The sequence below is a fragment of the Phocoena sinus genome, chromosome 15 (genome assembly GCF_008692025.1).
Source record: "Phocoena sinus isolate mPhoSin1 chromosome 15, mPhoSin1.pri, whole genome shotgun sequence".
Classification (NCBI taxonomy): Eukaryota; Metazoa; Chordata; class Mammalia; order Artiodactyla; family Phocoenidae; genus Phocoena; species Phocoena sinus.
In genome coordinates, this window is record NC_045777.1 from 47,050,066 (window position 1) to 47,062,730 (window position 12,665).

The 12,665-nt window shown below is 37.8% G+C and overlaps 2 protein-coding genes across 6 annotated transcripts in view; one reads left to right on the forward strand and one right to left on the reverse strand.

The window, feature by feature from the left end:
• CRNKL1 (crooked neck pre-mRNA splicing factor 1) overlaps window positions 1-6,596 on the forward strand; it is a 28,594-nt gene extending 21,998 nt beyond the window's left edge. Inside the window, exons 14-17 of one of the 3 annotated variants that reach the window (XR_004345695.1) lie at window positions 1-238; window positions 1,185-1,342; window positions 2,264-2,389; window positions 2,873-6,596. Coding sequence is in view for 1 of the 3 variants with exons in the window: in XM_032604418.1 (XP_032460309.1) it covers window positions 1-186 (186 nt within the window). In the remaining 2 variants the exon portion in view is untranslated. The other 2 variants (XR_004345694.1, XM_032604418.1) reach the window with 2 other exon arrangements.
• The window catches only part of NAA20 (N-alpha-acetyltransferase 20, NatB catalytic subunit), a 26,456-nt gene continuing 16,307 nt past the window's right edge, over window positions 2,517-12,665 (reverse strand). The window contains exons 3-6 of one of the 3 annotated variants that reach the window (XM_032604419.1): window positions 8,846-8,912; window positions 8,225-8,360; window positions 3,500-3,645; window positions 2,517-3,038 (exon numbers count right to left, since the gene is read on the reverse strand). In XM_032604419.1, the coding sequence (XP_032460310.1) occupies window positions 2,953-3,038; window positions 3,500-3,645; window positions 8,225-8,360; window positions 8,846-8,912 (435 nt within the window). In that variant the 3' untranslated portion in view covers window positions 2,517-2,952. Of the gene's footprint in view, window positions 3,039-3,499; window positions 3,646-8,224; window positions 8,361-8,845; window positions 8,937-12,665 lie in introns of all 3 variants that reach the window. The other 2 variants (XM_032604420.1, XM_032604421.1) reach the window with 2 other exon arrangements.

A 12,665-nucleotide genomic window follows, 5' to 3' on the forward strand; every position in this document is an offset into this window, starting at 1 on the left:
TCGGATGCAGGCTGGGAAGAATACTATGATTACATCTTTCCGGAAGATGCTGCCAACCAGCCCAACCTCAAGCTCCTGGCCATGGCCAAACTGTGGAAGAAACAGCAGCAGGAGAAGGAGCCTGGCGAGGAAGACCCAGATGTGGACGCTGCCGAGCAGGAGTCCGGGCCTTCCTGTTCCTGTTGAGAGATGTTTTATTATTTTTATAGATTTATAGTTTGGAACTCTTGCAACTCCTGTAAGTTTTTGGATATTTCACCAGTGATGAATCGATGGGAATCTTTGGCAGCTACTTTTGAATTATTTTTAAAAGGTTCTTGGGTTAGTTACGGGTGGGTTGCAAGTAAAGGAATCTTTTTAACTGTTGGATTTCTCTGTCTGAGTCTCAACATTTTGTGTTGTCCTAATGCATCATGCATTAGGAAATCCTTAAGGTAACACTTAGCGTGTCTTTTAGATCGAACTCAAAATTTTGAAAGAGTCTTTTTTTAGAAGTTCTTAGTTACATTTCACAGTAACTTTTCAGGTGAAGTTTTCTCATGCTTGCCTTCTTCATAAAGATGTTTTATGCATTCATCTGAATTCTGTAACTTATTCACATCTTAAGAGTCACACTGACTTGAGTTCCATTCCCAGCTCTGCCATTTGGTGATACATAACGTTTATTTTCAGTTCCTTCACTCATAAAATGGGCTTTTGCCAGCTCATTTTGAAGATTAAGTTAGAAAGGGAGTACTCCTGGCACAGAGTAAGTGCTCAATAAAATGTTCATTCCTGGCCACTTTCTTAAATAATGTTCATTCCTTGTGGAATTGAATGTGCTTAGATTAACTTCTAAATAGCTATACCTTCTTAATGGCCATTTATACTAAGTGTTTTTGAAAACACCAGTTAGAAAATAATTTACAGTTACTGTATTACTGAACAAGGTCTTTTTTTTTTTTTTTTTTACCAAAAACATTTTAGTTGAATTTCAGTTATGCTGTAATCAGTCTCCCAAACTGGTTGAGCTCTGCAGTGGCTTGTTTAAAGAATAGTAATGTAAGAGCTGTGAAAAACAATGTCCCATGCTCCAGTGAGTTTGGGAAACCCTAGATTAAGGGTTAAGCCTTGTTGACAAATCTCTTCATAGTTAGGCTTCTCGGGGCCCTTGATAACATTCCCTATACATTGTGAATCCCCAGGTGCAATGCTGGCTGTGTTTCCCAAACTTAATGGACAAGGGAATCATCTCTACCTAGAGCACCAGTAAATGTTGCCGGGCGTGCTGCAGTAGACTGTCTACCTGTAAAACCTGACACGTTCAACTTAGCCTCGACTTAGAACGTGAAAAACAGCTGAGGTAACTATATGCTAAGTCATGAAACAAAGCAGCACAAGATGATAATGTACTTGCTGCTTATATTCTCAGGCAAAAAATACTTGCCTTAATTAACTCATCTGAGAGATTGTTTCCTTTAATCCAGCCTGTATTTCTCAAGCCTTTTTTTTTGTTGTTGTTCACTACACAAGCTGTTTGACTAGAACTGTATATTTGTGTTTTTTTCACCTATAAGGCCGATTAGCAAATATATTGTTTGCAAATTTATTATTACATTTTCAAGTGTATTATTCACCCAAGGGAATAAAAGCTAATCAATACAGTGTTAAATTGTATCTTGAAAATTGGGGGCAGAAGGAAATAGGACTAGCAGGTGAAAGCAACCTACTCCTAGCCTCGCTACTTCAGTCACCTGACCAGCTTCAGCTGCTGGGATCATAGGCTCTGACTGTTGAGTTCCAAGGTCTGTCCAGTCAGGGAAGAGGAGCACTCCTCTGAGTTGGCTAAGTGCACAGGGCCACGGGGTGAGATGAAAGCAGGCCAGATGCTACTCTAAGTGACTAATCATAATCACGTTCTGTTTGTGTCGCATGTTTGTGTCAGGAAAAAAACTAGCAGTAAGGCCACTTTCGGGCAGGTAATGTGCCAGTGTGAAATGCATGAAAGAAAAAATTACTCTCCTGGGAGAACCTCACTTCTCTCTCACCCTCAACTCCACCAAAATAAGTCCTTACAAAAGTAACAGGGTTTTAATAATCATTTCTGTGATTTATTTCGTTTTCTTTAGCTACTGTTACTCACTGGATATTTTCAGATACTGCATGCGATGAAAACTACACATGAAAATATGTGGTTAGCCTGTGATCTAATTACGTGGCCTTTCTTTGGGAATTAGGTTCTTTTTCCCCTTTATTTTAGCATCTTTTTGTTTTTTGTTGAAAGGATTTAAGCAAAGCACTGTGAGACTAGACAAAGAAAAGACCTGAGACCAGCAGTATGGAAACAATTATCTGGGAAGAACTTTGCAATAAGAAGGACGCTTAAGTGTGCTGGGCAGGGACTGTCCAAGTAAGCAATTAAACAATGCTTTGTATATAAATGAAAAATGTAAGGGAAACAACATACCCTAAATGATGACCTCTTCAATCCTGATAACCTGACGTTTATAAATGACCAAAAACCTTCCAGAAAACACTCGAGTCAACAGTGCATTTTATTATACATCTTAGATTTACACATTCCATATATGCTTTTAAAGCTTCAGTTAACAGTTCAATACAAAATAAAAAATATATATGCAGCAGTGGTTCTCAGGCACAGAATTAAGGAGGAGATTGGAGCAAGCTTTTTCCCTAGCATACCATGAATATGACATTATGAACCATAACAGTGGAATGCTTCCTTTTGACCTAGCTGCCTTTTTTGGCTGAATTTTATTACAGTGGACAGCTTTAGAAGGTATGATATTGCTAACAGGAAACAAGACAAGTTTATAACCTGTTTTTTTCTTGAAGTCTTTAAGATCTAAACGATTCCCTTTTCTCCTAATAGAGCTCCAGGATCATCTAATGAAAATAATATTGTCCATAAAATACCTGGAGCATCATCAGCCTAAGAACCACTGCTCATGGTTATTCAATGTCTTCCGGCCTCACAGGATGAGGTAATGGTATGATGGATTTCTTCTCAGTGTCCCTGGAAAGTGCTTTCCTCATATCTGTTAGGAAGCAAAGTTTAATGTAAGTACCCAAATGTCAGAATATTTTATATCAAATTTAAAATGTATAGGTTAAAAAACAAAACTATGAGAGGTTTTGTCCCCTACCCCCACTTCTATCATATTCTAAGAGAAATGTATTTGTAAGTGAGATTCTCAATCACGAGTACACCAAACCCCAGCTGGGATCCAGCTCTTGCTACAAATGTTCTCTTGACAGAACCTTAGTAAAAATGTGTCTGTACCAGTAAAACAATAACTGACAGTAATTAACCAATGGTTAGTTAATGTAAATTAATCAGTGGTAGGTTCTTAAGGGCAGGTTAAAGCAGATTTAATTACAGCCCAGATTTTAAATATGATTCTCTTAAGTGTATGAAAATAGCCGAGTATTTCAGTCTGTAGGATGAATGTAGACATTTGGCTTCCTCTCAGGGATACCACCCCAAAAGGGAGCTCACCGTAAGCATCCTCATCGGGCTCCCCGTTGCTGGCCGAATAGTACTCTATGACTGTCCTGTACACACTGTAGCCTAACTGCTTGTACATGTTGACTGCAACTTGGTTAGACACTCTTACAAAGAGATCAACAAAAAATCCACCCTTTCTGTAATTAAAAAAAAAAAAAAATTAGAAGTCCTTGAAAATAATACATAATTTTTAAAACTACTTTGACTATTCATAGGATGGTACTATGAAACCCTGCAGGCAATTACATCGTTATCAATTTTTACTGCTGAGGATTTATGGCAATTATTTTGCAGTACAAAAGATAACTGTAACGTTTCAAAACCTACAGGTTTTCTTAAAAGATAAACTTTAAATTTTTACCACAATTCTGTTACCTGGCTTTAAAAATCATTTTACCAAATTAGTCATATAATAGTTTCACCCAAGGTTTTTGAAGAAAGCACCGATGTGGCCTTGTATAACTACAGGACACTGGTCACAGCTCTGAAGCCCTTGGGTCCCTCTGGTCAGTGACAGCCCCTTTCTTACCCAGGTCTCCATGTCCTGACTCATGTGGTCATCAGCGCCTTGCTTTATGCAGTAGACTTACCACCTGTTCTGGTTTAATTTCTCCTGTTTGTGAACATCACCTGAATGGAGTCATACTTTACTCTTTAGTGACTCGCCTCCCAGTCGGTACTGAGTCAGTCCCGGGGCAGCTGGAGCTTGTCCATCCTCCCTGTGTTTAGTGTGTCCCTGTATGGACACACTATGAGATGTGAGATGTCTGTGGTCCTATACATTATCAACTATGCTGCTACAAGTATTTTGTTGTGTGTCTCGTGGTACATCCGGGATATCTAAGGTCTGCAGTTAGTGTCACTGCTGGCTCACAAGGACACCTTCAACTTTATCAGATAATGCCTGTCTCCCAGCCCACATGTGCCACCTGACACTCCCACAGGAGGGGGTAGGCTCCTGATGGCATCTCAGGGCAATTTTAGCTGGCATTTCGATTACTAACAAACAGGGCTGACTGTATTTGTGTCCACCATTTAGATTTCTCATTCCTGTATGGTCTTTATTGGTCGTTCTCCCCCACATGTAGTTCTCTGTATTCTGGATATTCAGCCTGTGTAAAGGATGGTGCAAGTCTTCTCCCCAATTTGCGAATCTTTTTCCAATTTGTGACTTGTCATTATCCTTATGTATCGTTTGATGAACAAAGTTACCGCACTCTAGTGAAGTTGAATATATGATTTCCTTGCACTTTTTAGGGCTTGCAGAAGTTCTTTTCTACCCTGAGGTCATGGAGAAGGGCTTTTTAGTTTTGCTCTTCACATACAGGTTTTTAATAAATATGGAATTGATCTGTGCGTGTGATAAGGTAATGTGGGAAAAATCTTTTCCCATATGGATATCCAGTGGTGCCACCACGTTTATTGGAAAGTGTGTCCTTCCCCACCACTGATCTGCAGTTGCCTCCTCCAAGGTGTGTCTAAAGTCCATGTGTTCCTGAGTCTGTCTCAAATTCTGTTCCACTAGCCTAGGCAATTACTCCACTCACTTTTTTGCTGTTCAAGAGTGTCTTACCTCTTTTTGGCTCCTTCCATTCCCTGTAAGTTTCAGAATCAACAAGTTGCACGGAAAAGACTTGTGATTTGGGTTGCAGTTACGCTGACCCTGTGGACCAGTTACCTGTCTACTGTAGAGATGGCTAACTCTATGCTGCAGAGGTAGTTCCTCCCTCCACTTAGGTAGGTCGTCCGTACTGTCTCTGGGTAAAGTTGTATAAACTTCAGAGAGGTCTTGCACAGCTTTTGTTAGATTTCTCCTAAGGGCTTAATGTACTGATGCCGATGCAAATTGCATCCTCTTCTAAATGTTACTGTTTGTATAGAAAAGCAATTTAATTTATACTAGCAACAACTTAGCTTAACTTTTATTAAAATTCTAAACATTTGTAGGTTTTCTATTTGTACAATCTTACCTATCCAAAATAACGGTTTTGTTTCTTCTCAAACCTATCTTTTATTTTTCTTGCTTCACTTGTATGGTAAAGGATGATTTCCAGTAAATTACTGAAGAGAAGCCGACTTCAGGCATCCTGTCCTGTCCTGTCCCAGAAACCATTCAGTGCATTACTACAGGTTTTCAGTTTTTCAGGTTAAGTAAGTTTTCCCTTTCTATTGCTAACAGTTTTTATCAAGAGTGAACACTGGATTGTATCAAAGCGTTTTCTACATTTACTGATAAAAAATATTCTTCAGCCTATTAACTGGTAGGATACATTCTAATATTAAAACAAACTTCCCCTGATATGTCATCCTTTTCATGAATTGCTGAATCCATTTTGCTAAGAATTTTCTGGTCCTTTACATCTGTCATGAGATTTTCCTTCCTCTTGTCAGGTTTTGTGATTGTTCCCTTTTTGTGTGTAAAAGTATACTTAGTGTCATTATTTCTTAAATTGTTGGTGAAATTGCCAGAGAAGCCATAGCTTTCTTTGTGGAAAGATTCTGGTTCTGGCTGACTGGAATTAGTTAAGGCAGGGGTCAGCTTTCAACCTATTTTTATGCTGCTCTCTCTCAAGCAAAGAATGGTTTTTTACAATTTTGAAGAAGCAATAGAGACCTTGGGTGGCCTGTGAAGCCTTAACATTTACTGTCTGGCCCAGAAAAAGTTTGTTGACCCTTGTTCTGTACCCTTAATCAATTTCTGATTGTCCTGAGGCATGTTCGTATCTCTAATTATGATTTGTCTATTTCTTCTTGTAGTTTTGTGAACTGTTGCATTTTTACTTTGAATTTGTCACTGGGTACATACAATTTTTTAATTATTACATCTCCCTGATTAACTCTTCTCAGTATGCAGACCCTTTTTTATTCTCATAATTATTGAACTATAATGTGACTGTTGTTAATTTAAGCACACTGTTAGAATTTGCATAATTTAAAAAATTTCTTTCTTTACTTTCGCTCTTTATCTTTAACCTTTATACATATTTCCTGTAAATACAGTTCTGACAGTCCATTTTTTGATGTTACTGCCCTAAGAATACGTAAACATGAGATCTACCCTCTCAATAAACTTTAAATGTACACTATCTTCAAGTGTAGGTATACAACATTATACATCAAACTCTAGAGCTTATTCTTCTTGCTGAACTGAAACTTTAGTAACTTGACATTTCCCCCGTCCCCAGCCACCACCATTCCACTCTTCATGAATTTAACTACTTTAGGTATCTAAGTGGAATCACACAATATTTGTCTTCCTGTGCCTGGTTCACTTGGCATAATAATGTTTTTAACATCTGCTGTTGTATTTATCGGTTATATTTGGATTCACTGCTACCACCTTATTGCATGCTTTTTATTTGTTTTGCTACTTTAGTTTCCTTTTGAATTGACTTTTATTATCCTATTTTTCTCTTTGGATATTATATACTGTTTCTATTTTTAGTGTACACATTTAATGTATACATTAAAAATACATGTATATATGTATGTGTGTGTATACACACACACACCCCTACACAAATACAGGCCACTTAAATCTTAGCAACAATTGTAAAGTAAATGAACGTTTAGAAACTGTAAGGGAAGGGAACATAGTGGTTTTCTACTCTAAGAGATGGTCTATCCTATAAATACATTAGATGTGCAATTAGAACAGTTCCTAACTCCCTGTCAACTATACATGATAATGCCAAACAAGATATGCCATTAACCAATGTGTGTAAACTACAATCTTGCTGAAGATTTTCACCTCTTCTGTATTCACTCTAGGAAGAACTTTTTAAGCTCTTAAGGACTAGACTTTTTCAGCTAAATTAAGAATGAGCTCAGGTTCCTCTTGCCCTTGACTTGGCTCAGTGTTTTCAGGCCATGGTTACGTCTTTAAAATGTTCCACTTTAATGGAGTTAATAAAAGTAACACATAGTGAGTGAACATTAAAACAGGTCTGAAAAAAAAGCTACAGCTACAATATTTGCAGTTCTCAAACTCATGGAGGTGCATATTTCAAATGTTTGGGGAAAACGTAGGCAAACCTTGTTGTACACTGGCAAACTACTAGCTTTATATAGTTCACAAATACACATCATATCACATAATATTCCTTTTGGTGACACAGTATCTTTACGAAGCCAGGCTTCTGATTAAAACCCCAGGACCACATGAAAATCAACATGAAACAAGAATGCTGGCAGTTCTGCAGCTGGCTCCAAGGTTTGAGAAGCCATGCAATGCCCAGCAGGTGCACACATCTCATTAGGAGGTAACCACAGTTATTTAACAATGAAATGAAAATATTTCTTTCTTCTGAATAGCTACTAGCTTGCTGGGACACAACTGCTTAAGACTACACTTGTGTTTAGCCTAGGGCACTATGAGAAAATGACTGAGATGCCAAGGTTGGAAACACCTGCCGCAGTGGCAAGAACACTACAGAAGCCTTGAGGGCTAGATTGATTCCACCAGTTACCCAGCTCACAAGCCTATGGCAGGTCACTCACGCTGCCTTAATTTTCCTCAGTGGCCAAACAGGGACAATAATATCACTCTGAATATGTGACAGAATTGGTATAAGGACTATTAGAGGCTGAAAATGAAATTCCTATGAAACTGCATCATGACATATTCAATCTGAAGGAAAAAATCTGATAAAACATTCACCAAGAGAAAACTCAAATGGTTAGAGTTCAAAAATCATTTGCAAAGCAGGTGCCTACCTTTCTGAAATCTCCTCTAATAACTCCATAAGCTTAGCAGCCAGACCAAGGCGTCGGAATTCCGGGGCAACAGACAGAGCTGTGACGTGCCCATGCCACTCTTCCCTCGCCACCGAGCCTTCTGCTTTGCCCATGACTGCCAATGAAAGATCACATCCAGTAACTAAACACGAGGATTTACACATACAGAAATGCTGTTTAGTACATTTTTATTATAAAGGAAACTAATGACCAAGTTCTGATCTTTAAGCAATACTTAAAAGTCATCTAGCTAATTGTTATTAATGCTTTTACTTGATAAGTATTTTTTTAAATATCTACATTTCACGTGGGTATGTATGCGTGTCATGTACACATAACAGACAACCTACAGCTCAAATTTTTGTTAGCAATGCAACCAAGTCTGTCTGGGTCACTGCTCTATCCCCTGGGCCTAGCATAGTACCTAAAATAGAACAGATCGGAAGGGATCAGTGAGCTGTCAAATGGTTGAAAAGGAAATAAAATTATGGGCGTCACGATTATACTTCCAGTTCTGTGACCAATATAGAATAATCAGTTAAAACCTATATTTTAATCTCAACTGCCTATCCAAAAAAGTACTAGTGGTATTATACTTACTATAACCCATTAACTCTCCACCAGGGGCCTCTGCAACAATGAAGTACTCTGGCCAGTGGGCGAGGTACTGTAAGTAAAAAGGAATCCCATACTAGAGTCTTGTTAAGGAGGATGCAAAGTAATGGACAGTCAGATTTCTTCATGAAAGGGATATTTTCAAGTTTCCTTTAAAAAGTATATTGTTTATCCCCAGCCATATGTATGACTTCCATAATCAATTTATTAGATGAAATATTTAGGTTAAGCACTAATTTTTAAGAAAATTGCCTGAATATATATAAACTCAAATGTGACTGGAGACAGTAGCATCCAATAGACAGCAGAGAACCAGGCTCCCAAGTTCTACAGTCGTCTCCCCCGCTGCTCACACTGTGTCTAGATCCCTGCACAGCACTTTATCGATAATCACCTGATACTCTTACTTGTTTACTGTCTCCCCTTGGAACATGTATGCCATGTTCCCTCTATCCCTGGTGCTTGGCAAACAGCACATGCTCAGTATTGCTTATTTTTCCATAATTGCACTGGGAAATTAACAACTAGTTCCTACATTAGCTTCAGCCATGGGACAGTGAAAGTAACTTTAAACTTAAGTATTTCCAAAGGCTACTTAACAAACCTAGTTTTTCCCCTCCACCAATTCAAGGTCTCCATTTCTAGTAATGCAAAAAAAAAAAAACTGACTTAAAAGTGAATGCCTTACTTAACTCTTCAACCCTGGTGTCCTTGCTGACTTGTACTCAATTCCTGTCCTCCTCCTTAGTATAAGCTTGCTGATGCAGTGCTATAAGGGGACACCATCAATCTTTTTTTTTTAAACTTCCTGGAAAATCTGTTCAGTGTAAATTCTTCAAACTCTCCTCTGAAGAACAGCCTTTATTCTGTCTCTTCAAACATAACCCTTAACATGGCAGTCGTCAAGTCTTTCTGCCATCCAGCCACTGACATCATAACCATCTTTTCTCTGGCTACTGGAGGAGCCCCTGGCCCAAGCTCATGGACCAAGAAGCCCTGGCAGGTTACTCTGAAACGTGGCCTCACCTGGATTATGGGACTTTCACCAAAAACTTTTAAGTGTAACGGGAAGCACACCACATAAATTGATTTGCATCCTAATACTTTCCCTTATATACAGTGAAAATTTTCTGTCATTCAAAATTCCTCAAACTCCTTTTACTTTTTTATAAACATGGAGAAGTCTTTAATAGGTCAATGTTTTAAATACAAATGAAAATTATGGAGTCTTTTTCCATTCAACTTTGTTTCTGATATGTAGCCCTGTTGTTGCATGTATCTATAGTTGATTTTTACTGCTATTACTGACATTAACTCAGGGGCTAACAAAGTAACAAACATTTTCTCTAAAGAGCCAGACTGGGGGGTGGGGGGAGTGGGTGATGAATTGGGAAATTGGGATTGACACATACACTATTGATACTATGTATAAAATAGATACAAGAACCTAAAGTAAAGCACAGGGAAGGGAACTCAATGCTTTGTGGTTAACCTAAATGGGAAGGAAATCGAAAAAAGAGGAAATATATGTATAACTGATTCACTTTGCTGTACACCTGAAACTAACACAACACTATAAAGCAACTATACTCCAATAAAAATCAGAAAACAAAAAAGGAGACAGTAAATATTCAAGGCTGTGTGGACCATATTGGCCTCTGTTGCAGCTACTCAAACTGTGAAAACCACAACAAAACCTAAAGGAACTTCTCTAAGTGGAAAAGGCCACAACTAGAATCAAGAAAATTACAAATGGGAAAGCTCACTGGTAAAGGCAAACATAAAGGTAGGAAACCATCCACACATAAATATGATATCAAAATCGGCAATCATGAGAAGAGTACAAATGCAGGATACTGGAAATACACTGGAAATTGAGACCAGCAACTAAAAACAATCTTGTAGTTATACAGACTGCTCTATCAAAACCTCATGGGAACCACAAACCAAAACTCTACCATAGATACACACACACACACACAAAAAGAAAAAGCAATCCAAACAACACTAAAGATAGACATCAAATCACAAGAGAACAAGAGGAAAGGAAGAAAAAAGACCTTCAAAAACAAACCCCAATTAACAAAACAGCAGTAAGAACATGTATTGATAATTACCTTAAATGTAAATGGATTAAATGCTCCAACCAACAGACACAGACTGGCTAAATGGATACAAAAACAAGACCCATATATATGCCATCTACAAGAGACCTACTTCATATCTAAGGACACATACAAAGTGAGGGGATGGAAAAAGGTATTCCATGCAAATGGAATTCAAAAGAAAGCAGGAGTAGCAATACTCATACCAGACAAAACAAACTTTAAAGACTGTTACAAGAGATCAGGAAGGACACTACATAATGATCAAGGGATCAATCCAAGAAGAGGATGTAACAATTGTAAATATAGACACCCAACATAGGAGCACCTCAATACATAAGGCAAATGGTAACAGCTACAAAAAGAAGTTGACAGTAACACAGTGGGGGGGGGGACTTTAACACACCACTTTCATCAGTGGACAGATCATTCAGACAGAAAATCAATCAGGAAACAGGCCTTAAATGACACATTAGACCAGATGGCCTTAACTGATATTTATAGAACATTCCATCCAAAAGCAGAATACACTGTCTTCTCAAGTGCACATGGAACATTCTCCAGGACAGATAACATACTGGGCCACAAATCAAGCCTCAGTAAATTTAAGAAAATTGAAATCACATCAAGCATCTTTTTCTGACCACAACGCTATGAGATTAGAAATCAGTTACAGGCAAAAAAAAATTGTAAAAAAACACAAACACATGGAGGCTAAACAATATGTTACTAAACAACCAATGGATCACTGAAGAAATCAAAGAAGAAATCAAGTACCTAAAGACAAATGACATCAAAAACATAGCAATCCAAAACCTATGGGACACAGCAAAAGCAGTTCTAAGAGGGAAGTTTATAGCAATACAATCCTACCTCAGAAAACAAAAATCTCAAGTAAACAACCTAACCTTACACCTAAAGCAACCAGAGAAAGTACAAAAAAAAAAAAAAAAAACCCAAAGTTAGTAAAAGTAAAGAAATCACAAAGATCAGAGCAGAAATAAATGAAATAGAGACAAAGAAAACAAAAAAGATCAATGAAACTAAAAGCTGGGTCTTTGAGAAGATAAGCAAAAGGGATAAACCTTTAGCCAGACTCAAAAACAAAGGGAGAGGGCTCAAATCAATACGATCAGAAATGAAGAAGTTACAACTGACATCACAGAAAAACAAGGAATCATAATAGACTACTACAAACAACTGTATACCAATAAAACGGACAACCTAGAAGAAATGGACAAATTCTTAGAAAGATACAACCTTCCAAGACTGAACCAGAAAAAAATACAAAATATGAACATACCAATCACAAGTACTGAAATTGAAACAGTGTTTAAAAAACTTCCAACAAAGAAAAGTCCAGGACCACATAGCTTTACAGGCAAATTCTATCAACATTCAGAGAAGAGTTAACACCTATCCTTCTGAAACTCTTCCAAAAAACTGCAGAGGAAAGAATACTCCCAAGCTCATTCTGTGAGGCCATCATCATCACCCTGATATCAAAACCAGACAAAGATACCACAAAAAAAATTACAGGTCAATATCACTGACGAACATAAATGCAAAAATCCTCAACCAAATACTAGTAAACTGAATCAAACAATACATTAAAAGGATCATACACCGTGATCAAGTGGGCTTTATCCAAGGGATGCAAGGATGCTTCAATATCTGCAAATCAATCAGTGTGATACACC